General features: G+C 36.8%; 1 protein-coding gene across 2 annotated transcripts in view; it reads left to right on the top strand.

Moving 5' to 3' along the window:
• Positions 1-4,264: 4,264 nt before the first annotated feature.
• Positions 4,265-25,644, top strand: part of cnksr2a (connector enhancer of kinase suppressor of Ras 2a) — a 151,408-nt gene continuing 130,028 nt past the window's right edge. For both annotated transcript variants that reach the window (XM_030123454.1, XM_030123453.1), the window contains exon 1: positions 4,265-4,402. In XM_030123454.1, coding sequence (XP_029979314.1) covers positions 4,339-4,402 — 64 coding nt within the window. In that variant the 5' untranslated portion in view covers positions 4,265-4,338. The remainder of the gene's footprint in view (positions 4,403-25,644) is intronic.

Here is a 25,644-nt window from a genome sequence, read left to right as displayed (position 1 = left end):
AAGTATGATGAAGTTGAAGTGGGTGAGGACTCAAAACTTTTCTGGAAATCCATGCAAAATGTACAGTAACCTCGACTTAGAGTTGGACTGAACAGTATAAACACTGCAAAAATCTAAATCTTACCAAGTGTATTTTTCTAATTTCTAGTCAAAATATTTCATCACACTTAAAATAAGACATAATCACCTAAAGAGTAACTTTTCAGTCAGATATAAGAACAGATTTCTAGACAATAGATCTGGAAAATCTAATTTCAAGAAATTTTACCAAGATAATTTTCACTTGTTCCACTGGCAGATTTTTTTTTTTTTTTAGCTTGAATTAAGAAAATAAAATAAAATAAAATAAAATAAAATCTTGAATTAAGCAAAAAAAAAATCTGCCCATGGAGCAAGTGAAAATGATCTTGGTAAGATTTCTTGAAATAAGATTTTCAAGATCTATTGTCTAAAAAATAAGTTCTTATATCTCACTGAAAAGTTACTCTTTAGGTGATCAAGTTCTTGCTATAATCAAATTTTTTTTTTAACCCTTTCATGCATAGTGGTCACTACAGTGGACAGTTACTCTACAGCTTTACTCTTGTATATTCATGGGTTGTGTTGTTTTAGTTCCATATCAACCAGCACAGTGGACACTCATGCATCATCTCATAAACTGCAATTCATACCATTACTGTAACTTTGCTGTTCTTGAGTGGAAATCAATTGTTAATATTTATTTTTTGCATATTATCTCCATGAAGTGAGTAATAACTAGTATTAGAATATGTTAAAATGTGAGAAAACATCAGATTAGCTGCATTAAACATGGTTTCATTTCACTGTTTTCATATTACTTTATGATATTGGGTTTTAAATACATGTTTCTTTGCTTCAAGAATAAAATTCATGGTGTAGCTGAGTGGACATTTTTGTAACTCCATGAAAAACAGGTTGATTTAAAAAAAAAAAAAAAAAAAAAAAAAAATCACGTTTTTTTTTTTTTTATGCCTAAAGAGGAATAAAAACACTCTGGGAAAAAAAAAAATCTTGATTAAGGTTCTCATAATTCATGCATGAAAGGGTTAAAAACAGATTAAAAGCAGGTGCAAAAGGCAGGTATACGAATACAAAACAGTTAAATATTAAACGTTAAGATTAAACATTAAAAGCAGTCTTAAATAAATGAGTTTTTAAAAGGGATTTAAAGGTGTTATATAGTCTAAAATTGACGATTATTTGTAACATAGTATAGCAAACTATTACATGATCAAAACAAATAAATTTTAGCAAAAACAAATGTCTCAGTTTTGAATGTCTGGGGTCGCCAGAAATTTGTGATGTAAAAATGGGGTCACAAGTAAAAAACAGTTAGGAACCACTGTCGTAAAGTAACAGATCCTTGGACTGGAAACTGTGCTTATTTAAGTCATTCCAGCGGATGTCGACCAACATCTGTCTGTCTAATACTCAAACTAATATTAATCTGTGACTTAGAAGAACTTACCCATAGTACTTTAGTGATTCTTACAAATAAAGCCTTAGGAAAAACCACACAGATCATCTCAGTTCTCTGCTCTGTGATACAGACTGTGTCACAGGGCAGTTCTTCCAACGACTGCAAACAACACTTGTTACCAGCAGAGGTCTCTGACGGGAAGGGAAACTCTTGTCGTTGTTGCTGCGTTGCTTGGATCACAGCTTGCTTACTTTATTCTGTGAGTGCATACATCCACCTACAGATGAGATGACGCAGCAGTGGATCAGATGGAGCTGATTTCACTTCTTTGTTTTCTTTTTGGTTATGACTGAACTGTCTTTGCAGAGTTCCTCCTTGTCTGCTTGTGTTTATGAAAAAGACTTGGTGTCCACATTTGGTTACATGCATCCCTATTAATACATTGGTAATGGACCTTAATTAATATCATTATAAGATTCAGACTGCAGTGGATTATTCATGCACATTAAGGGCAACTGGACTTTTCTGAGCTTTACTCAATGAAACAGTAGGATTGAAGTTTTTTTATTTATTTATTTTATTTTTGTTTTTGAGAGCTACAGTATGCACATTTATCCAAACCCCCTGAAACTAAATTTCACTAACAGTTACTTTACAGTACTTGTAACTGATAAGATTTAAAAAATATTTTTTTCAGAGACATGCCATCTGGCTCCTGTTTTCAGATGTGATTTGACAGTACTTCATGCATCACAATTTAAATTTTACGACACTGTTTGGGTCGGCGGTAAGATTTCATAATATAATTAATTATTGCTGCAGATGGGTGACAAATTAAAGGAAAACCTAACATGAATTGGGCTAGAACAGCTTCAATGCACCAGCAATGCATAATTATTCCCACATTTGGCGTTTTGATGATGGTGGTGGAGAGCGTTGTCTAAAACATTGACTCTAAATTTCCACCTATATTTTATCCAGTCATTTGGTTCTACATAATATGATATATAATACTGCTAAATATGTTTTTTTTTCTTCAAAATTTCCCCTCACAAAAAAATAAACAAAACAAACAAAAAAAACTGTCTCTGGTATCTTCCATTTTTTTCACTTTCATTTTTTTCCTCACTGGTGTTATATTTGGTTGAATCTGTGATTTATGATATCGGCCTGTTTGATCACAATCAAACTGAATTCAGAGTTGAGCCTTTATGCCTTATGCATGGAAGCACTGTCACACTGACAGAGACAACGCATAGGGTTATTTTCCCCTAAGGCTGTTTGCCATTTGAAGAAACCTATGAAAGAAAGAAAGAAAGAAAGAGAGAAAGAAACTGACAATTTAAGAAATAAGACAGAAAGAAAGAAAGAAAGAAAGAAAGAAAGAAAGAAAGAAAGAAAGAAAGAAAGAAAAAGATGAAACTGACAATTTAAGAAATAAGAAAGAAAGAAAGAAAGAAAGAAGAAACTATGACACTGACAGAAATAAGAAAGAAAGAAATAACTGACAATGAAAGAAAGAAAGAAATAAGAAAGAGAAAGATGAAACTATGACAATTTAAGAAATAAGAAAGAAAGAAAGATGAAACTGACAATTTAAGAAATACGAAAGAAAGAAAGAAAGAAAGAAAGAAAGAAAGACAATGAAAGAAATGATAAGAAAGAAAGAAAGAAAGAAAGAAAGAAAAAACTATGACAATGAAAGAAATGAGAGAAAGATGAAACTATGACAATTTAAGAAATAAGAAAGAAAGAAAGAAAGAAAAAACTATGACAATGAAAGAAATAAGAAAGAGAGAAAGATGAAACTATGACAATTTAAGAAATAAGAAAGAAACAAAGAGAGAGAGAAATGAAACTGACAATTTCAGAAATAAGACAGAAAGAATGAAAAAAGAAAGATGAAACTGATAATTTCAGAAAGAAAGAAAGAAAGAAAGAAAGAAACCGTGACAATGAAAGAAATTTTAAGAAAGAAAAAGAAAGGCTGAGAAAGAATGCAGGGATGAAAGGATGTGCAGATGCCTTGGTGGTGGATGCCGCAGATGTTTGGTTGGAGGTGGACAGGTGGACTGAGGACTCATGAGCCTCCTCAAACAGACAAGTGAAGCAGAAAGGGACTTAGGTACCCCGTGTTTACGTGTCCCCGGATGCTCTTGCTCTCTCTCTTCCCCCCCCCCCTCCCCTCCCCTCTCTCTCTCTCTCTCTCTCTCTCTCTCTCTCTAAAACACACACATGCACGCGCACGCACAAACTTGCGCGCACACCCCCACTCGCTCCCACTCGTGCCTTGCACAATCGTCTTGTGCATCTCCTGACAGTCTTGTCCTCTGTCAGATGTGCATGATAGGATCGCTCAGGAGGGACATATAAAGCACGCGGAGCCCACCCACCCTCCCACGTTGCGCGTGCACGACAGAGAGAGAGAAGAGAGAGAGTGGAGAGGGAGATGTAGTCGGGTGTGTTGAGCCCGGTGTGACTTCTGTATCCTACGCTGCTGCCTGCGCGCACACACCTACACACACATACACACACACATACACACACACACCGGACTCGCGCACCGGCAACACGGAAGGGAAGAGCTGTTAGAGACCGGCGACACATGTCACACCGGCACGCGCAGGGGAATGCACCGGATTCCGTTGCGCACACGCCCGGGCTGCCCCGCACCGAGGGCTGCGCAGCGTTAACGGGACACGACACGGGGCTCCGGAGGCTGGCAAACCGGACCGGGAGAGTATAAAGGAGTCACCTGGTTGAAGAGGAGGAGGAGGAGGGGGGAGGAGGAGGAGGAGGGGGAGGAAGAGCCGGGGAAGGGGACGCGGTTTGACGGAGCTTTGTCTGTGGGTTAACACCTCCGGAGCGCAACGGAGAGTGGGCGCAAAGTTTCTTCGATGGCGCTGGTGATGGAGCCGGTGAGCAAATGGAGCACGAGCCAGGTGGTGGACTGGATGAAAGGTGAGTGTGTGCGCGCGCAATCACGCACTCATGATACATTAGACACGGGAAAGATACGCACGCGCACTCATACTTACAGTCACACGCGCGCGTACGCTCCAACTAATTATGACTGATGGACATTAATGCAGAGGAGACAGAGGCTGGCGAGATGTTGTGGCGCGTGGGAGGTGTGTGTGCGTGTGTGTGTGTGTGTGTGTGTGTGTGTGTGTCATTCTGGCACCTGATGATCAGTGGGTGATGATGTAATGTGTGAGTGACAGGAGGAGAGCCGGCCAAACTTCACCCCTGAGAAGAGCAGAGATGGGTAGAGTAGCCAAAAATTATACTCAAGTAAAAGTACCGCTACTTCAGAAAAATATTACTCAAGTACAAGTAAAAAGTAGTCATTCAAATAATTACTCAAAGTAAAAGTAAAAAAGTACTTAATGAAAAAAAAAATTACTCAAGTAATAATAATAACAATAATAATAATAATAATAATGGATTGGATTTTATATAGCTCTTTTCTAAACACTCAAAGTGCTTTAAATTACACTGGGTTACAAAAAAATGTTTTTTGCAAGTTGTCTAGGTTTTTTTCAACTGAATTAGGACCATTTTGCACCGCTAAATCCAGAAATGACATCTGTTTTTTTGTCAATCAGGTCAGGTTTTTTTGCTAATTTGATTTTGAAAAATTTGATCTTCTCACAAAATTGATTACATTTTTGTGACTTTATCAGTTGATTTTTTTAATATATAGGGTGGGGAAGCAAAATTTACAATATTTTGAGGCTGGGATTGAAAGACAGTGTATGACCAATTAGTTTATTGAAAGTCATGAGAATTTATTTGCCACAAGAAAATTGACATAATAGAAAATGTTTTTATTCTATGTGTCCTCCTTCTTTCTCAATAACTGCCTTCACACGCTTCCTGAAACTTGCGCAAGTGTTCCTCAAATATTTGGGTGACAACTTCTCCCGTTCTTCTTTAATAGTATCTTCCAGACTTTCTCGTAATAGTTTTGCTCATAGTCATTCTCTTCTTTCCATTATAAACAGTCTTTATGGACACTCCAACTATTTTTGAAATCTCCTTTGGTGTGACGAGTGCATTCAGCAAATCACACACTCTTTGACGTTTGCTTTCCTGATTACTCATATGGGCAAAAGTTTCTGAAAAGGTATGAATAATAGTGTTAGGTATGATTATGACATCAATATATGTTTGGTTTCAAAACAACTGACGTGCCTGCTGAGAAAAAACAACTAAATGTTCGTTGTAAATTTTGCTTCCCCACCCTGTAGTTCTCACCCAAAATAGGTTTTAAGAGAAAAAAAATCATTTTCTAACAGGATTCCTGTTAGGTACAATGGTGTATTCACCGCAGATGTAGCAGAATACATCAGGCTTATTTTTGCAAGATCTTCTAGTCGAAGCCATTTCATTCACCTGTAATATTAAAAAAAACATTAATCATAAATTGGCAAAAGTAAAATCTTCAGAACTCATTTATTGCAAGAAATATGAAAGAATTTTATGTCATATGATGTGAAAATGCCCATAAATGTAAGCAAAAATGTTAAAAAGTCAATATGTAGCATAGTTCAGAAAGTTGACTTGATTGAGCAAAATTAATGTGATTTTTGGATTCAGCACACCAAAATGATCCTAAATCAGCTCAAAAAACTTAAACAATAAATTTGTTGTTGACCAGTGTTATTCATTCGCTCTCACATTCTCCCTCTGGTGGTGGTAAACTACATCTGTAGCCACAGTTGCCCTGGGGCAGACTGACAATTCGCGCCTGACCACCACCAAACATTCATACACCAGTGTGAGTGGCACTGGAGGTAAGGAGGGTGAAGTGTCTTGCCCAAGGACACAACGGACTGACGAGGACAGAGCAGGATTCTAACCGCCAACCCTTCGGTTTTTGGACGACAGAAACGGCAGAAAATTGTTAAAATTGTGTTTAATTTTCTTTAGAAATTTCAGTTTGTTCATATTTGTTCAATTTATTCACATTATTGTTTCAGGATAGTTTGTAAATGTAAAAAATGTTCATAATTTAATGTTATTTTTAGACAAAATTTGAAGTTGTCATTGTTTATAGGCATAATGTAATATTTTTTAACATCACACTGAGAAGAAAATGCGTAATCATTATTTCTTGTAGATTATTATTTTACTGTAGATCATATTGGTCTGTATGTGGAACCAGAACTAAAATGAGTTCCACAGCCTTGACTGTGGAATTTTTGCACTTTGTGAATTAATCCCACGGGCCGCATTAGAATCTTTGGCGGGCCGCATTTGGCCCCCGGGCCGCATGTTTGAGACCCCTACTCTAAAACATGTCAATTTTTATCCTCTTCACTGCTGTCAAACTGAAATTAGTGAGTAAAGAGCAGTACAGGTGTGTGTGACTAGTAGCCTGATATACATTAAAGCAATATTTATTAAAAAAAATGTAATTGAGTTTTGTTTATAAGTCTGCCTGTAATACCTTGTGGTTATCAGAAATTAAAATCATGCATAATTCAAGAGGCAGTCTGATTCGGTCTGCACCCAGAGGCCTGGTGAACACTGTAAAACTCTTTTACACATTAAAAAGAAATGACCACAGCTGATACAATGTGCTTTTCCAGCTTCCAGCTTGGCTGTTTATTATTCTTGTGGATAATGGATCTGTGTAGACAATGTGACGTCGTATACTTATCCTGCATTTTCTGCAGGCGTACTGGGGTTTCACATCAGAAAATCCGATTTTGCCATCAGTGCCTCAGATATAAATGCCCTGTTTTGGATTGCGTTTGTTAATTTTTTATTTACCTCCAACTGCAATACAATGCAACATGCTGCCAGACTATTTATAGCGCACTGTATGTTGGCGACGACCGATCTGGCATCATATATTACCACAAAACTGAAGCTCAGTCCATTAATAACGCGAACTGTCCGACTTAATTAAGCTTATATTAACAGCCAAGTCTCAGGCCCCGATGCCAATGCTGTAATTTAGTCCCATTAAAACAAGTGATACATCATTTATACTTATAACAGTGTGAAGGGCATTCAGAACTGTCTAAATCATCAGGTTTTTACAGCGTTTCAGGGTCGTCCTTCTGGATTTAAGAGCCACAGGAAGACTTAAATTGTCCTCCGAGCTCCTCCAGTTCATAGTTAAGTTCCATGACTGCAGTAGCAAACCAGAAGGAGACTTGTGGACGTGCAGGGAGCAAATAGTGACATCTCCACAGAAAATGCAATTTCCTCTATGCATGTGATCTTATTTGGGGGTGACTTTTATAGGGAATGCAGATGGATGGTCTTTGGATTGCTCTGTGACATTTAGAGTAATGCTTACCAGTGTATACACAGTCTCTGAAAGAAGAAAAAAAAAGGATAAATACACTAAATAGGCTTCAAGGTTTGCAGCAAAATGTTTGTGGTTTGCTCCTTGGACATTAGCGGCATTGATTAACTCGGATTTAAAGACATTACAGTGGTGGCGAGTCCAGTGAAGTACTAAATTAAATGGCAAATTGATGCTAAGTTACATTGCATTGGCCAAATTTGTAAATAAATGGTTGATTTACTCACAGTTAATGCACTTTTCTTTGCATATCCTGACGTCTTGGATAAATTACAGCCCAGTTCAGCCGTACAGCCTGACCCTGTATTAACACGCTCACAACTGAATTTAAAACGTGCATAAATAATTAGATTTAAGCTCCAGTGACACATATGCTGTGACTCATAATGTTATGAATGTTAATTGAGAAGATAAAAGTAATTCTGCCTTCATGAATCTCCAGTCGTATTTCAATTAAAATACATTTCAAATATAATTATGCAATGAGCCACAGTTAACTGTGATCTCAATAATATTCTCTGTAGTGTCTGAATCCAGCGCCATGTTATATGTGGGAGAAATCTGACCTGCTGACCTTTGACCCTTTATAGGGCACTCATAGAAATACTGTTAAATTCTAAATTTCAACTTCGGTGTGTTATTGGGGGACATAACAAGACTTTATTCTATTTGTAACCTTTTTTCAAATGTTTTTATTGTCATGTAGAAAATCAATGTTAATGAAGTTACCATATTTGGTTCCTTGCCCATCCAAGAAGTATTTATAACAAGTGGTGCTAGGTACAACAAACTCCGCCCCTCACATATATTGTAGCTTATTTTGGCATCGATCCAGCTGATGTCATCATGTCTATGTGTGTGCTGATGTCAGAATATCAATTACCTCTATATATGTGCTGAGTTTGAAGTAAACTGAAACAGAATTGATGTTTTTGTAGACATTTGAAATTTCGCCCATTGTAAGTAAATGGGAGAAGAAAAAAGATTTAAAAAATTCATAAAAATTGGAACTTTGACCTACTTTTCTTAAAATGTAACCACGTCTATTCTGGGTCACTGGCGATCTATAAGGACAATTTGGTATGAATTCAACTAATAGTTTTGCCGCTACAAATGTGTGAAATTTTGCCTATTCTAAGTAAATGGGAAAAAAAAAAAAGATTTTAACAATTCATAAAAAATTGAAAGTTTGACCTACTGTTCCCAAAATGTAGTATCATCTATTTTGGGTCACTGGCAATCTATAAACCTAATTTGGTATGAATTCACCCAATAGTTTTGCTGCTACAGACATTTGAATTTTCTCCCATTACAAGTAAATGGGAAAAGAAGAGATTAAAATAATTCATAAAAAATTCAAACTTTGACCTACTGTTCCCAAAATGTAACCACATCTGTTTGGGGTCACTGGCAATCTATAAACTCAGTTTGGTATGAATTCAACCAATAGTTTTGCTGCTAGTGTTAACAAACAAACAAACAAACAAACAAAAAAAACGAACCAAAAAGAATACCCCTTGCCTTCCCTTCGGGGGGCAGGGAAAAAATACAAGAAATCATTTGTAATGTGAAAGGAACAAGCATTTTAGAACATTACAACAACATAAGTACTGACCCAGACCCCTGTCCACATCCACATTCTCCCTTTGAACATCATTCCTTACATTAGTACCATCACTTCATGGTACCTAACAACGCAGGTACACACACTGTTCATGCAGAGGTGGACCTTACAGACCCTGTAGACCGTATTGGACCTGAGATTGTTGACTCACCGTCCTCACTGTAACTGTTGCGGTCACTGTCCTGTAATGTGCGCAAAAATGACCGAAAATAGTCACTTGCTTGATAAGTGGTTAATAGTTTGTTCTTCGGGTCCATTTTGGTGTCCGTTTTTAGTGCCAAGATGTATCATCGCTTCATGCTTCATCGAGTTCAGATCACAAACACAGCCTCGTCCAAAGTCCCACCCTCCACACGAACTGGGAAAAAATGACTAATAACAACTAATATTAGCAGTTATTGTTATTCATCAGGTTTGTTTATTGAATAAAAAGCAGGCCGGGGGAAACTACTGACTCACACGCTTCAGCAGAATGCAAATAGAAATCGTGACAAATATTTATTTACATGATGTACTGTGTCTTTTCTATCGGACCTCAACATGGATGGGTTATCGGTTGGTCATGTGCATATGGCATGTGTTTATGTGTGTCCCTGTATATATGCGTGTGTGTGTGTGTGTGCAGTCAGTGTGTGGGCGGATGGTGAGCTGTTCGTCTCAGACCGTCTGTGCAGAACAGCTGACAGACACACACACCCGCTCAGAACAGAAGGCTCCACCCGGGCCTGCAGACACACACACACACTTACATACATCCACGTATACACACAACACACGTGGCATGCTTTAGTATGGTATTTGGTTCACGCTGGGTCTCCTGGGTGTGTCTGTGGCGACAGAAAGAAACGTGATACTGTATTTATATATGTGTGTGTATGTGTGTGTAGTAACATACAGATCACATATGCCACAGGCGTTCGGGGCCAAAAGCTCTGGGCATTGTTGATTTGGCAACAGCGTAGCTTTGACATAGCTGGGGCTAAAACAATATGGGAGTGGTAACGGTAAGATGAGAGCCTGCGTAGCTGGGAATGCTGGGACTTTGGCCTGTGTTCACCTCCAGTTATCATCTGTTCGTGCAGGAAGTGGGGCAGAATTCTGCCTCATTTCCATTGTATGAGTTTGATCGTCAGACCAGACTGATCTCAATAAATGGCGTTCTATGTCACGTACTGATGTAACGATTACCGGCATTACAATAAACCGCGCTAAAATTCCCGACGGTTAGTATTAGCGTTTAAATACTGATTACCATTAAAACTGTGTTTGATTACCACACTTTGAAACCTCACGGTGATACTACTCATTTCCTGGAGAAGCAGCGGCACTCCACGCGTGCATGCGCAATTTGCAATGTTTGGCCTGCCAAAACATGGCTGAAGGCTCCTGCACAGACCTGGTCCGAGCCAAGGTTATAATAGTTTTGGAATTTTCATTATAGTTTAGTTTTATTTAGTTTTGACGTTTTTTTCTCTAATTCAGTTAGTTTTAATTAGTTTTTAGAGCAGGTTTACTAGTTTTTATTAGTTTTTGTTTTTTCTAAATGTTTAGTTTTAGTTCAGTTTTTTGTTTTTTCATATTTTTTTAAATCTTTTTTGTCGTCGTATTCAAATAAATCCCATACAGGACTCTGCTGCTTTCTCCCAACTTTAGTCTCCATGTTTTCAGGTAAAGTGGGGATGAAAAACCGGCTTAACAACAAGTGATGAGAAGTGACGTGCCTCATTTCCATTGTATGAGTTTGATCGTCACACCAGACAGATCTCAATAAATGGCGTTCTATGTCATGTACTGATGTAACGATTACCGGCATTACAATAAACTGCGGTAAAATTCCAGATGGTTAGTATTACCGTTTAAATACTGATTACCATTAAAACTGTGTTCGATTACCACACTTGGAAAACTCATGGTGATGCTACTCATTTCCTGGAGAAGCAGCGGCACTCCACACGTGCATTCGCAGTTTGTAATGTTTGACCTGCGAAAACAAGGCAGCGCTCCACAGATCCAGGGATAGCGGGCTCCTGCACAGACCTGGTCCGAGCCAAGGTTATAATAGTTTTGGAATTTTCATTATAGTTTAGTTTTATTTAGTTTTGACGTTTTTTTCTCTAATTCAGTTGGTTTTAATTAGTTTTTAGAGCAGGTTTACTAGTTTTTATTAGTTTTTGTTTTTTCTAAATGTTTAGTTTTAGTTCAGTTTTTTGTTTTTTCATATTTTTTAAAATCTTTTTTGCCGTCGTATTCAAATAAATCCCATATAAGACTCTGCTGCTTTCTCCCAACTTTAGTCTCCATGTTTTCAGGTAACATGGGGATAAAAAACCGGCTTAACAACAAGTGATGAGAAGTGACGGAGCGTGAAGTGCTGTATGGTGCTGCCAGCTAAAATTGCTCGAGCAAAATAAATTGAAAATTTCATATCAATCTGACATTGATGAAGACAAAAACAAAGGGAATTTTATCCATAACTTTTATACGTTTTGTTAGTTTTGTAAGCACACAATACAGTTTCAGTTTTCTTTTGATTATAGTTTTTGTTTATTTCAGTTAACGAAATTGTTTTTTCGATTCTTTTCGTCATTTCGTTAGCTTTCATTAACAACAATAACCTTGGTCCGAGTGCAAGAACCCAGTTCAAGTGCACCTCCGTCCTCTGACCTCTCTCTCTCTCTCTCTCTCTCTCTCTCTCTCTCTCTCTCTCTCTCACTGTGACACTGTGAATGATTTGATATGGAAAATGGTCAAACAAACTCCACCATGACCTGTCCAACTACTTTTTTTCCCACTCAAAAACCCACTCAGGAATCAATAGGAGAATTGATAAGGAATTGAATTAGTAAGCAGAATCAACCAAGGCATTGATATTGATCAAATCCTATCAGTTCCCACCTTTAGTGCAGATGTGTCTTATGGCCATAAAGTGCCATCTTTAATGCACATTCGTATGTTTTGATGTTTACATGTTAATATTTTAATGTTTCTGCCAACAGAAAGTACATTGTGCGTGTTATTTTGTTAGTTTTTTTCAAAATACAACTCGGCTAAATTATTTCAGTGTGTGTATGAGTACTTTTTGAACACTTTGACCACATTTCAACATTACCGCGATAATAATGATAACCATGATGATTTTGATCACAATAACCATGATATGAAATGTGAGTTTTTATGGCAACTGGTGTACAATACCTGCGCATTTTTGACCTTTCGTGTGTTATTCAGCACCATTTGATCACGGGTCAATTTACACCAAGATCTCCGGTTCACATAACCCTAACCCGAACCAGGCGTGTCTGCAGACCTGAATTGTGAGGTACACACAGATCGGACGGCCTGGGGTGGGGGTGAATGATTCTTCAAGCTGGGGTGGGGGGGGTGGGGGGTTGTGTGTGTGAATGAATAAGATGGGGGAATAATGCATAAGAGCTTAGTGAGAGAGTTCTCCATAAGTACCGCAACGCACCTCTCTCTCTCTCTCTCTCAAATGGGGGCGGCCATGGCTCAGATGGTAGAACGGGTCATCCAATAACCGAAGGGTTGGCGGTTCGAATCCCACTCTGTCCATGTGCTGTTGTGTCCTTGGGCAAGACACTTCACCCCCCTTGCCTCCAGTGCTGCTACTCACACTGGTGTATGAATGTGTATGAATGTTCGGTGGTGGTCGGAGGGGCCGTAGGTGCAGATTGGCAGCTATGCTTCCGTCAGTCTGCCCCAGGGCAACTGTGGCAACAGATGTAGTTTACCACCAGCAGAGGGAGAATGTGAGAGCGAATGAATAATGGATCCTCTGTACGCGCTGTAAGTATGCGTTCATAGAAAAGCGCTATATAAATCTAATCCATTATTATTATTATTATTATTATTATTATTATTATTATTATGTCACTCTGTACACGCAAGCCATACGGACGTACAGCTGCAGGTGCCAGTGACCCTAACCCTAACCCTAACCAGGGTACGATTTGTTGGGAGTAATCAACCCCCTCTCTGGTTTTGACATCCCTACTTCTGCTGAATGAATTTCATCCTCGGAGTGGGGTTCGGAGGGCGGTAAATCATGTTAATGATAAAAAACCAACTGAAATAACTTACACTGCTTAAATAGCTTCTTAAATGTATAGTCAGACGTACTTGACTCCACAGACGTCCACACGTACTGGAGGTGGACCCAAAGCAGACGCAGAGTCCGTGCCGCTCACAGTGTGCGCACAGTGTTCCCAACTCTGTGGGAGCCTTAACTTTCACCTAAACTGAACTGTCTGTTGATTGCTTGTTTTTTCATGATTTAAAAAAAAACAAAAATCTCCCCCTCTGGTTTTTTGACAAATTGCACCCAAACCCTAACCATAAATCTCAGTGTGTGATATTTGATGCATCTAGGGATGTAACGATTACCGGTATAACGATAAACCGCTGTAAAATTGCAGACAGTTAGTATTACCATTTAAATTCTAATTATCATGATAACCGTGTTTGATTACCACACTTTTCTGGAGAAAATGCCTATGTAAAGATCTGCTTTTATGTCAAATATTTGAGAATAGTTTTAATTTATTACAATTTAAAATTACATACCTAATATTTGGAAGCAATATTCACTTTTAAGCTCTTTGAAAGTTCGTTAAGCATCTTTATGTTATTTCTGCAATAAATTATATACATTTTTAAAATTGGATTTAATATATTTTTTTGTGTTTTCTGGCCTTTTATGTTTTTGTAGTACGTTAAAGTGAAAAAATAATAGACAGATGATATAGATGAAGTTGTGCTGAAAAAAAGATACCAAACATGAGTATAGTAAACATTTCTTTATATAAAGGCAAAATCAAAAGTACTGAAAACAGCCAAAATAGGCTGAGACCATTCAGGGTTAATATTTGAATGTTTCTGCCAACAGAAGGTACATTGTGCCTATTATTCTATTTTTTTTTTTTTTTTTTTTTTTTTCAAAATACAACTTGGTTAAATTATTTCAGTGTGTGTATTAGTACTTTTTAAACATTTTGAGCACAATTTCAACAATACTGCGATAATAATGATAACCGTGATAATTTTGGTCACAAATAACCATGATATGAAATTTTCATATCGTTACATCCCTAGACGCATCCATTCAGGTTGGACAGGTGGTTAGTAACTGTGTGAACATACACTTGGAAAGCTTATAATACGTACAGATAACACGCCAATTAAAAGTGGCCTGTATATTTATGCAGGTCATGATATCACATTGGCCAGACTTAAAAATCAGCAGTGAAAGTGGAGTGAGACACAAGCGAAACCTGGCAAAACGATAGTCACAGTGTCGTGGATCAGAGGATTTTTGAAAGTGCGACCCGGGACGTCTCCAGAGGCCGTCGATGTTTTAGTTTTATTGATTATTTCAGCTCACGGATGAAACGTGGCGCTTAGAAACCCCTTTAGTTTAACTCAAAAAGCCCACGGTGCACCTTCAAAAGAATCCTGAACGAGGCTGATTATTTATTGAGCATCAGGGGATGAACTGAACAGCAGGACGGAACAGACATCGGAGTCAAAGTGAGGCTCATATTTTATTGTGAATTGAATTTACAACGATTTGGTAAAAGCTCACAATTAACAAAATGTGTCATCTTGTCTTGCAGTTGCTTCGATAAATCTTTTGGGGGAAAAAAAGAAATATATTACAAACCTGCTGTTGTATCTTTCTTTGAAATTCATTGCTCCGTTTTTTGAAGCCAAGCCAGTTTCGCTTCAGCTGTACTATGCTTTTCATCATAAAAATCTGAATTTACTTGAGATTTCTACCCGGCACCATCTCCTTCATATGTTTTTCCCTTTGGCTTATAAGTTTTTATGAGGTTTTTAATGTGTATCACATTTGAAAAGAGACTAAATTCGCATTTTCCCAACTTTAAATGCCAAAGAGAAGTGCAAATTTACACCTAGTTACATAAATCATAGTTAAATCGGCTTCTTACTCACTTTAATGCACAAACAAAAATTCATCTTGTATGATTTTCTTCTCTTTTTTTTCTCTTGCCTGCAGCAAAGTAGCATTCTTCTTGCTTCAGTTGCCTCCTTCCACTGACTTTTTTATGCATTATGCCCCTGGGCTTTTTTAGCTTTTCTAATTATATTGGCACAAGACTGATGTGATACGGGGAGTAAAGCAGGGTGAATTGCTTTTTTCAAACATTACTCAAGCAGAAAAAGCCGACAAATAAGAAAGGAAAGCGAAACGGCTGTTAGAAGTTATAGTGCAAAAGCCGGTTTGTCGCTGGAAAAGAGTTCATCTGGTTTATTTCCCCAAAGCAAAATCATCCCAGATGACATTCAGACTCAAACTGGCAACCTACTGATCGTAAACACACTTCTAACCAACAGGAGCGCTAAAATCCCGCGTTTACAAATCCCAGGGACGGAGTAAAAGCTAGTCGAACTTTTATTGTTACCGGAGCTTCAAAACGCTTGGAACAGATGACACATAACCCGACTGGGAGGACCAAATCTTTTATAGGACTCTCAAACATCCCAGAAGTCATCGCAAAATCCAGTTTTATTAGACGTGCGTATGTGTATGTATGTGTGTGTGTGTGTGACTGAGAGAAAGAGGGTGTTTGTGGGAGTTTGGCTCGCCTGCTGTTGTGAAAAGTGTGCCTCTGTGGGAGTTAAGAGTGTGAGTCAGCTATGAATCACACTTTTCTGTATCGGTCAAACACATGCACACACATGAAGGTACGCACACATGTACAGACGCACTGTACATTCAGAAAGAACGCAAAGATTATGCAGATTTATACAATAAGCTACCATGGACTGAGCTGCCGATTGTTAGTTCATAACAAAACACAAGAGATTTTTTTTTTTTTTGCATTTTTCACTGTAAATGCAATCCTTATACAGCAGCCATATGCGACGCGTGTATATATTAACTGTAAAATACCATTTTGTTGTCTTTTTCGTCTTTTGTGTGTGGGTGTGTGTGTGTGTGTGTGTGCCCTTCGCTGATGTCACTCACGATTTGACTCATCCATATTCAGAGCATTCACGCTCTCCCTCACTGCCAGTGATAAGCGCTGCTGATTATCAGTGAACTTTTGCTGCACAGTGTAGCTCTCCCCTTCTGCTTCCCTGCCTCTCTCTGCCTCTCTCAGCGATAGTAACACTTTCCCTGCGAGAGCCAACATTGTTTTTAATCAGCTTCACGTCTATTAGGAAGCCTCTGCCATTAACACTCATTAAAACACAACTCCCCCTGCAAAGTGAAAGTACTTGAGTAAAAATAGCAATACCTCGACGTAAAAGTTGCACCTCGTAAAAGTGGGAGAAATGGTCTGTTTATACAACGACAGGATAAGGATGATCTTATTGATAACAACACAGGAGCAAATTGTAGAGACATGGTAGCCTAATCCACTATGTTTTTTTTTCTTTTGAGGTTTGCATTTCTGGATTATTTTTTTGTCTTCCTTCTGTATGTCCATATCTGCTACATGTTTTTAAAAAAGAAACAATAAAAAGAAAGAGTTAAATAAAGTTGCACCTCGTATCGATACCGAAACGTCATATACTCGTACAGAATGTAACCTTCCAATTAACAGAAATGAGGAAATTCACTAGAGTAGGGGTGTCAAACTCATTTTAGTTCAGCCCATTTTGACCTCAAGTGGGTCAGACCAGTAAAATAATAACGTAATAATCTATAAATAATGTCAACCCCAAATTTTTCTTTCGTTTAGTGCAAAAAAAAAACGTTAACCCTATAACGCCAAATGTATCATATTTGATACATGAGTTTTGAAGCTCTCTACATGAGCAGTGTGATATTTTTTTTCTTGAAAAACCTGATGTATGCATTTAGATACATGCAATACACAGATAATCCACCAGGGGGGAGGAATTCGTTCACCAGTGGCTTTTCCAGTGTCACTACAAGATTGTTATTAATGAAGAAGGAGGCTAAACTTTTCCAATTTTGAAAAGGAATTACCAATTTGTTAGACATGTTTGTATCACATCATGTTTTTGTTTGTTCAAAAATAATAATATTTGAGCATTGAGACCCGATGTATGAAATATGATACAAAATTGAAACTCATACATGGAAACTGATATTTGAAAACATTTTTTTTGGTTGTTCAGAAGGACCAATAAAGGCTACAGTTTCAAAGAACTGAAATTTTCTATCAATGATTTAATGGTTACAGGGTTAAGTGATGAAAAGATTTACATTTACAAACCAAACAAAATAAATGTGAAAAACCTGAAAAACTGACATTTCTTAAGAAAAAACCCCTGCAATTTTAACAAAATTATGCCTCTACTTATCATTTATACATGCACATTACAGATCAGATATACAAAGGGGCAAAACATTTAGTAACATGCAGAATATTTTTAGAATTGCATTTAATTTTCTTTAGATATTTCAGGTTGGTCATATTTATTAAAGTTATCCACATTTTATTATTAAAGGATAGTTTGTTAATATGAATATTTTGATGGTATAATGTTTTTTTGCACTAAAACATTTGGAGTTGTCATTATTTATAGGCATATTGTGGTAATATTTGTTCCCACATTAAACCAAGTAAAACATTTGGACAACATAATAACCTATAAAAATTTGGATTCATTGTTTAAAGGTTATTATGTTATTATAGTAACCTATAAAAACTGTAAGGTATAAGGTTTTATCCAATCCAATCCAGTACAAACTTTATTTGTAAGGCCCTTTAAAACAACCACAGTGGACCAAAATGTTGTACAGAAGAATAAATAAAAACCAAAAGAAAAGAGAAAAAAAAATCCAAGAATAGATTAAAAGGCATAGAACAACTGTACAAAAACAAAACAAAACAGTGTTGTACAGAAGAATACATAAAACCTAAATAAAAGAATAAATCCAAGAATAGATTAAAAGACACAGAACAACTGTACTAAAACAAAACAAAACAAAACAAAACAAAACAAAACAAAACAAAACAAAACAAAACAGTGTTGTACAGAAGAATACATAAAACCTAAATAAAAGAATAAATCCAAGAATAGATTAAAAGACACAGAACAACTGTACTAAAACAAAACAAAACAAAACAAAACAAAACAGTGTTGTACAGAAGAATACATAAAACCTAAATAAAAGAATAAAATAGAAGAACAGATTAAAAAACATAAAAAGCTGTACAATTAAAAACAAATGAAAATAAGAACAATGAACCAATACCAAATGAAACAACAGAATACAAATTTTATACCAGTTTTACACCTTTTAGAATGTAAAACCAAATTTTGTTGCACTGCACTAAGGTATTTTACAATGACAATTAAGTCTATTCTATTCTATTCTATTCTATTCTATTCTATTCTATTCTATTCTATTCTACTTGAGGTCTTATTGGTCTGTATGTAGCCCCTGAACTAAAAATAATTTGACATCTTTTACTCTTAATATCTTCAGTGTAATTCTTGTGCTTTTCACATTCATCCTGTGGGTCAGTTGGAACATTTGGCGTGCCTGATTTGGTCCACGGGCCATATGTTTGACACCCCTGCACTAGAGGGAGGCTTTTCGGATGATTTTAAGCCCATTCAACCGCAATGATGAGTTTGGAGATGGATGCTGGCAGATGATACTCGCTCCCAGTCACAGTTCGTGATCATCCGGGACATGTTAGACGGGGTTGAAGCCAGGACTCCACTGCTGACTGACTGACCCTTATTCTGACACAATTCTACTGTGAAAATTAACACATAAGCTCTTTTCAAATCGGGATGTCACGATAATGACATTTTGGCTGATGATTAAAGTGTGAAATAGTCGCCAGTGAATGTTTTGCATTAAAAGTAAACATACTGGGAGTGATGTGAGATGGGACTGTGTTGTGACACTGCAGCAAAACATGCGAATATATTCATGCCAGGTCATTCAATAGAAATAGTAATGGATTAAACATCACTTGGAGCCTCATATGCAGTAGGTACACTATGTGGACAAAAGTATTGGGACATGCTGAACAGGGGTCTGGGCTACAAAACAATAATGACACGTTATAATATCATTTTATAGTGAGGTAACTATCATTACATTGCATTGCTTAGCCTCAGAGATGATTTTTACTTAATTTCTCTCAACACTGATTTTTTTTTTTTTTTTTTGCATGACTATGATTTTAAATGTTTGACCTCTAAATTACTAAAATATTTTCCATTCTTTACTGTGAATAATACTTTTCTACCACAACTAACCATCTACTTTCTTCACATCTCGCTTAGGAAGAAAAATCTCCCTTTAAACTTTAAGGAAATATTGGTGTTTATATCTCAAATCACCTTAACCTTCCGGTATCCAGGTGCGCCTTTTAGGCACACTTTGCACATTGTGTTAAAAAACTTCATATTATTTTTCACAATTTAAATAAGGTTAGAGCTTAAAAATTGTTCATTTTTGCATGATCTTTAAAATTCTGGCCACCAACTAAAATGTGCACATTGTAAACAAAAGAAAATTACACGACTAGCATCTGTCTCCCGAGTGTGCCTAAAACGCACTATTTCTTCCATTTGATATGTATGATTAGGGCTGACCTTGATTTACAAAAATAAAATCTAATAAGAGCAGAAAAATAAATTAATATATAATTTTTAATAGTTTGATTTATAGGTGTGCCTTTTACGCACACTTGGTGACAGATGCTAGTGTTTTTGAACATTTGACCCAACGCCAAAAATAATAATGCAAATTAACCAATGTTGCTGTTAATCATTGACATATGCCAGGCTGTAAAAATCTAATAATATGTGATCCACTTTTTATGTAGTATATTTAAAAAAAAAAAAAATTGTGTTTTTTGCATCCAAAAAAAATGATGTGTTTACATTACTAACATGGCATTTAAAGGGTTAAAAAACATGACAATTATTGAGTATTTGGTATTTTTATTTACGGCTCAAGTTGATGAAATAGAAAAAAAGTGTAAAAGAATTAAAAACAAACTGTATGAAATGTTTTTTTGACATTATTCCACAAGTGTGCCAAAAAGGCGCACTTGGTGCTTAGTATGGGCCTTGCTGGACGGGATACCGGAGGGTTAAACATGACATCTTATGAGCTGTAGCTATGATGTGCCCTCCAATTTTTGTCCATATAGTTTATAAACATCAATCATCAAGCAAAGATAACAATTTAAACTAAACTAACCAATGCAATGCAATTATATATCATAATATAAAGGTATATTATGACATTTGTTGTTATTGTTTTGTAGCCCAGACCCATATGTTTTGCTCTGAATATATATACACACAAAAAAACCCCCAAAACACTCTATTAAGACATAATTACAACAACAGTTTGTACCATATGTACTTGACAAAATATTATCAATATGATAATTAAAGAAATATACCTAAATAAGTGAACGAAAATATTGTGTTATCAAAAATCATGTGATTATATGATTGTAGTTGTGTTTCAAACATTATCAGGGGTTATAGCCCTTATTTTGGCCCATATTTTCTCACCTTTTGTAAGGTCTCTGCTTTCAAAAGGGTTTACTTCCCAGTCGTAAATGATGAAATGTGAAGAAACGGACCTTATCTTCGTTAAGTGGTATCTTCTACAGTGACTGCATCCAAAACAAACATAAGGAGTAGGTTGGATATTATGAACATCCCGTTAGCCCAAGGTGGGATCGTCTCATTGCAGAAAAACAAATTCAGGTCTCCCACTGATTCTCCATTATTCATGAGTGGTACTTTTCTGCACTTTGTGTTTGTTATTATTGGGAGTTGTAAAATAAATATGAAACCAATCCATGGTGCACAAAAATGGTCGAAATAAGAAGACTTGTGGTGAAAATTCACATGACAGTCACAGTACAGAAACTCTTCCATATCCCAATAGTCTAGTTTTTCCTCTAAATGTTGCCTTTTACGACATTATCTTTAAGATTTTTGTGTCTCAAAATGAACAGGTCCATCGCTGTTGTTGTCACATGACGTCTCACACAAAATGATTGGATGATGCTCTTAAATTGCATTGTGGAATTTTTAAAAAAGTATTTAGTAAATTGCACTTTTACAGTTTCAGATAAACAACCTTAAAACACAAAGTTTATTACTGAAATATACAATAATGTACTGACAGTGATAGTCCAAAAGAAAAGGATTTACATGTGTCATAATCCTTCTATTTCTTAATGATGCATTCAAGTGAACTCCAGATGATGTTTATTGATTTGTAGTTTTTATTTTTTTTTTGCATTCATCCTCGACTTATACTTTCCAATAACCTTCTCTGAGTGTTATTTTGTCTTGATGTTGTGATTATAGATGGGAATACTGATGAACCAGTTACTTGACCTTCCAAACACAGGTGTCTTTATACTACAATCACTGGAGATATGTTCACTGCACTCAGGTGATTTCCATTTCAGTAGTTGTGAGGCTACAAATTGGCTGGACAGTGTGTTGAATGAGGTCAGTGAATATTTAGGCAATCATTAATTCGACTGATTTGATTTAGAGATTTATTCCGAACATGCAATGAAATTTAACATATATGTGAACAAGCAAAATATAAATAACATCACAAAAATCAACAATCAAAACAATCTTAGACAGACGAACAGCACAATAGTTTCATTTACATCCCCGAAAAGGGGTGGGAAGAAGTGCAACTTATTTAATCCCACCCCCTCTCCGTAAAATATTATTAATAATGTAAATTTATCTCCCTTATTATTAATAGCGTAATTGCCTGAGTCATACATTATATGGACAAAAGTATTGGGACACGTTGAATTCAGGTGTTTCGTTTCTAACAGGGGATAGATAGATAGATAGATAGAATCAAATTTTCCCTGTAAATCATAGCCTCCCTCTCTTTCACAAAACAGTTCTTGAATATTGCCAGGCACTGAGTTATTCTTTGCTTTATACATTATTTGAATAGTTTTGAACTCCACAAGGTCAATGAATTTTAAAGTTTTAGATTGTAAAAATAGTGGATTTGTGTATTCACGAAAACCAACATTCCGTGCGTTTCCATGAAAACTTTTATTCCTGGTTTAATCTGATTAAAGGTTAGATCCTATTTCAGATGCCCATGTAAACACCTTATTCCAGTTGAAAAAGAAAAGTTCGGATTAAATTTAAACCCGATTAAAGTCACTGGTTTAATCCCCTTTTGAATCCGGTCTGAATTATTCCTGGGACATGTAAACCCTTTATTCCGTTTGGACTTTATTCCTGCCATTCTGCACATGCTCATTGTCTTGTCCTGTCACGATGACGCACACATTCTGCGCTGGCGGAAGAATATGCAATGTAGTCTAGTCTTACCAAACCGTTCCAGTGGGCTATTCTGATGGGATCTACCAGCCTGGAAAACCCTGAAGGAAGAGTTCATCACCTGTTTTTTTATTAATTCATTTGTCATGCACTAATGAGTTCGATAAGTGGGCAAATCAGTTTGTATTGCAGTGTACCGATTGACTTGTTCTTGCAGCCCTTCCGTTAGCTTAGCTTAGCCTAGCTTAGCATAATGGCTTCATTCCTATGGTCAGACGTAGCCAGGCTTTTATAGGTGATTTCGAGTATTTTATGAGTAATTTTGTGACATTCAATTCTCCTTAATCATTCCTTTAGTCCGGTGGGGTCAATATGATCACAAATTGAGGCTCAAATCATGGCAATGTGACTTACTGCACTAATAAAATCTTGGGAAATAAAAACTAATGCAAAGCTAAAACGGTAAAGCTAAGCTGCATCCCTTCCAACAAAAAGATTTTCCAACTTCCGTCAACACAGCAGTCCCAAGATTGTATGAGTGCAGTAAGTCGCGGATCTAAAGAAATAATTAGTGAGAATCGGATTTCAGAAAATCACTTACAAAAGACAACAAATCACCTTTAAAAAACTGGCTACATGTGACCATGGAAATGCAGTGACTATGCTAAGCTAAGCTAACAGAAGGGCTGCCAGAACAAGGCAACGTTAGCACTGCAGCGCAAACCCTTTTGCTCACTTATCTACCCCATTAATACCTCATGTAAACCTTTATTCGGGTTTAACATTTCCATGTAAACAGAAGAGAAAATACTTTAGTTCCGAATTAATTTCTTCTGGAAAAATAAATCGGATTTGAAAAACATCATGTAACCGTACCCATTGTGAACAATTCTTATTGCTCTTTTTTGCAGCATAAAAAGTCTTTGTAATGAACTTGCATATGTATTTCCCCATGCCTCCATGTAAGTACTTGTACTCGGTCTGGAAAAAAGTGGTATCGGTGCATCCCTATAGTTCCTAGAAGTCTGTCTGTCTATGTCTTGTCTTCGTAAATAACCGTGTAACTTTTGCAACATCCAATGTCAGTGACTTCACGTATAAGCAGCGACATGACCTTCATAGATGGTTCCAGCTGGAGTCACACACCGTCCCTAGAGTAGTTTGACGCTGTTATTCTTATCGTACTTTTCCGTAGAGGCTGCGTTAAGATTGACACGAAATGTTTGGGGACTCGATGATGAAATCAATTTGTGGAATTTTAATTGGAAAATGCGATAGCAGAGAAAAAAAAGAAGAAAAAGTCCTGGTTTTTATAACCGAGCCTGAATCTTGTTTATCAAGAGTAATAGTATGTGTGTGTCTGTGTTTTTTTTTTTTTTTTCTTTATGGATTTTCCACTTTTTTGCTTATTATTTTATATACGGTACGGTACTTTGGCGCTGAATGCTTCATTTAGATTTCAGATCTAGAGGCTGAGGGTAGAGCCGAATCAAAAGGGAGTGTGCAGAAACCGCCAAATGCTGTTTGCTCGTCACTGATGAGAGATGGAATTTGTGTGTGTGTGTGTGTGTGTGTGAGCGTGTGTGAAATAGTTTGCATGCAATTTAGCAGCTGGCTTATGAGATTTTTTTTCTTTTTCTTTTCCTATACGCCTTCCTCCTTTTTCCACCCGCTCTTCCTCCTCTCTCTCTCTCTCTTTTTTTTTTTTTTAAGTCTTTGTTAGTGTGGATATGATAGATGAGTGTATTATAAAGCTGGGACTTGAAGCGGGGGAAATCAATGCTCATTCCTCAGCGGTGTGTGTGTGTGTGTGTATGTGTGTGCGATTGCAGATGAGTGTATGTGAGAGCGTATGTTTGCCAGTTGGCTGTTTGTTAAGAGGTTAGAAGCTGGATACATTCATTGTTTTGGGAGCCAGGGGCTGCATTTGAGCTGCTCTGTCTTGATCTGCTTTCCTTTGACTCAGCAAACCTTCTCTGGCCAGACAAATACACACACACACACATAGGCTATACGCACAACAACAACAACAGTGCACACACCACCACCCACTTCAGCAGGCATACACTCACATACCTGGAGAGACCGACCCACACGCGCTCACAACACAGACATTATACAATCCAACAGAGGGTGGAAGACTTACCTGGATGGTTGCCTGACACTGCACGTCCATTATCGCTTATGCTCCACTCCCTTGACACTTGTTTCGGGTCCAGAGTTTGTTCTAGGTCCTTTGGAGACTCTTAACTGGACATGAACCCATAAATAGTTCTCCTCTAAGGCGGCTTTATTCTGAAATAACAATAAACGTTTCTGCAATGCTTCATTTCAGATTTGTACTAAAACTGCATCATAGAAGTACAATTTAGCATCAGGACCTAATATTTTCTTTACACTTCCTCTGATATAGGTTTTATGTAGAATATTTATAGGAACATGCTTTATGTTGTTGTCAATAAGTCATAAGAGTGTATGATTTTTTTTATTTATTTATTTTTACACATAAAGACCCAAACAACCACCAACGACCACATAACTATCACATTTTGACTGATTTTGGAGATTCAGCCAATTCATTTTTTTAATCATTTAAATCTTCTGTCAAGTAAGAACGCTCTGAATTCAAGTATTTTGTTCAGTCTTCAGTTTATGCACCACGTAAGGTCTTGGAATTACTTGAATTCTCTCAGCCATTAGATTAACTTGAACTAAATCTTGTTAAATGATGCAAAAAATAACAAATTTCTAGTGCTATAACAACAACAACAACAACAAAAAGCCATCGCACACAGTCTATGCTGCTGAAGAAATAATAATACTTTACATAATAGTTTAACCCATAAAGACCCAAATATTATCTGCTGATCTAAAATATTTAATACCTGTTGATCCATGAATCCTATCAATCCATGTAAATATTTGGTGTAAAATACAGTTTGTTGTTTTTTCATGGTCATTAGATATCACCCA

Source organism: Sphaeramia orbicularis, chromosome 20, assembly GCF_902148855.1.
Source record: "Sphaeramia orbicularis chromosome 20, fSphaOr1.1, whole genome shotgun sequence".
NCBI classification, from domain to species: Eukaryota; Metazoa; Chordata; class Actinopteri; order Kurtiformes; family Apogonidae; genus Sphaeramia; species Sphaeramia orbicularis.
This window is presented reverse-complemented; position numbering and strand designations above follow the sequence as displayed.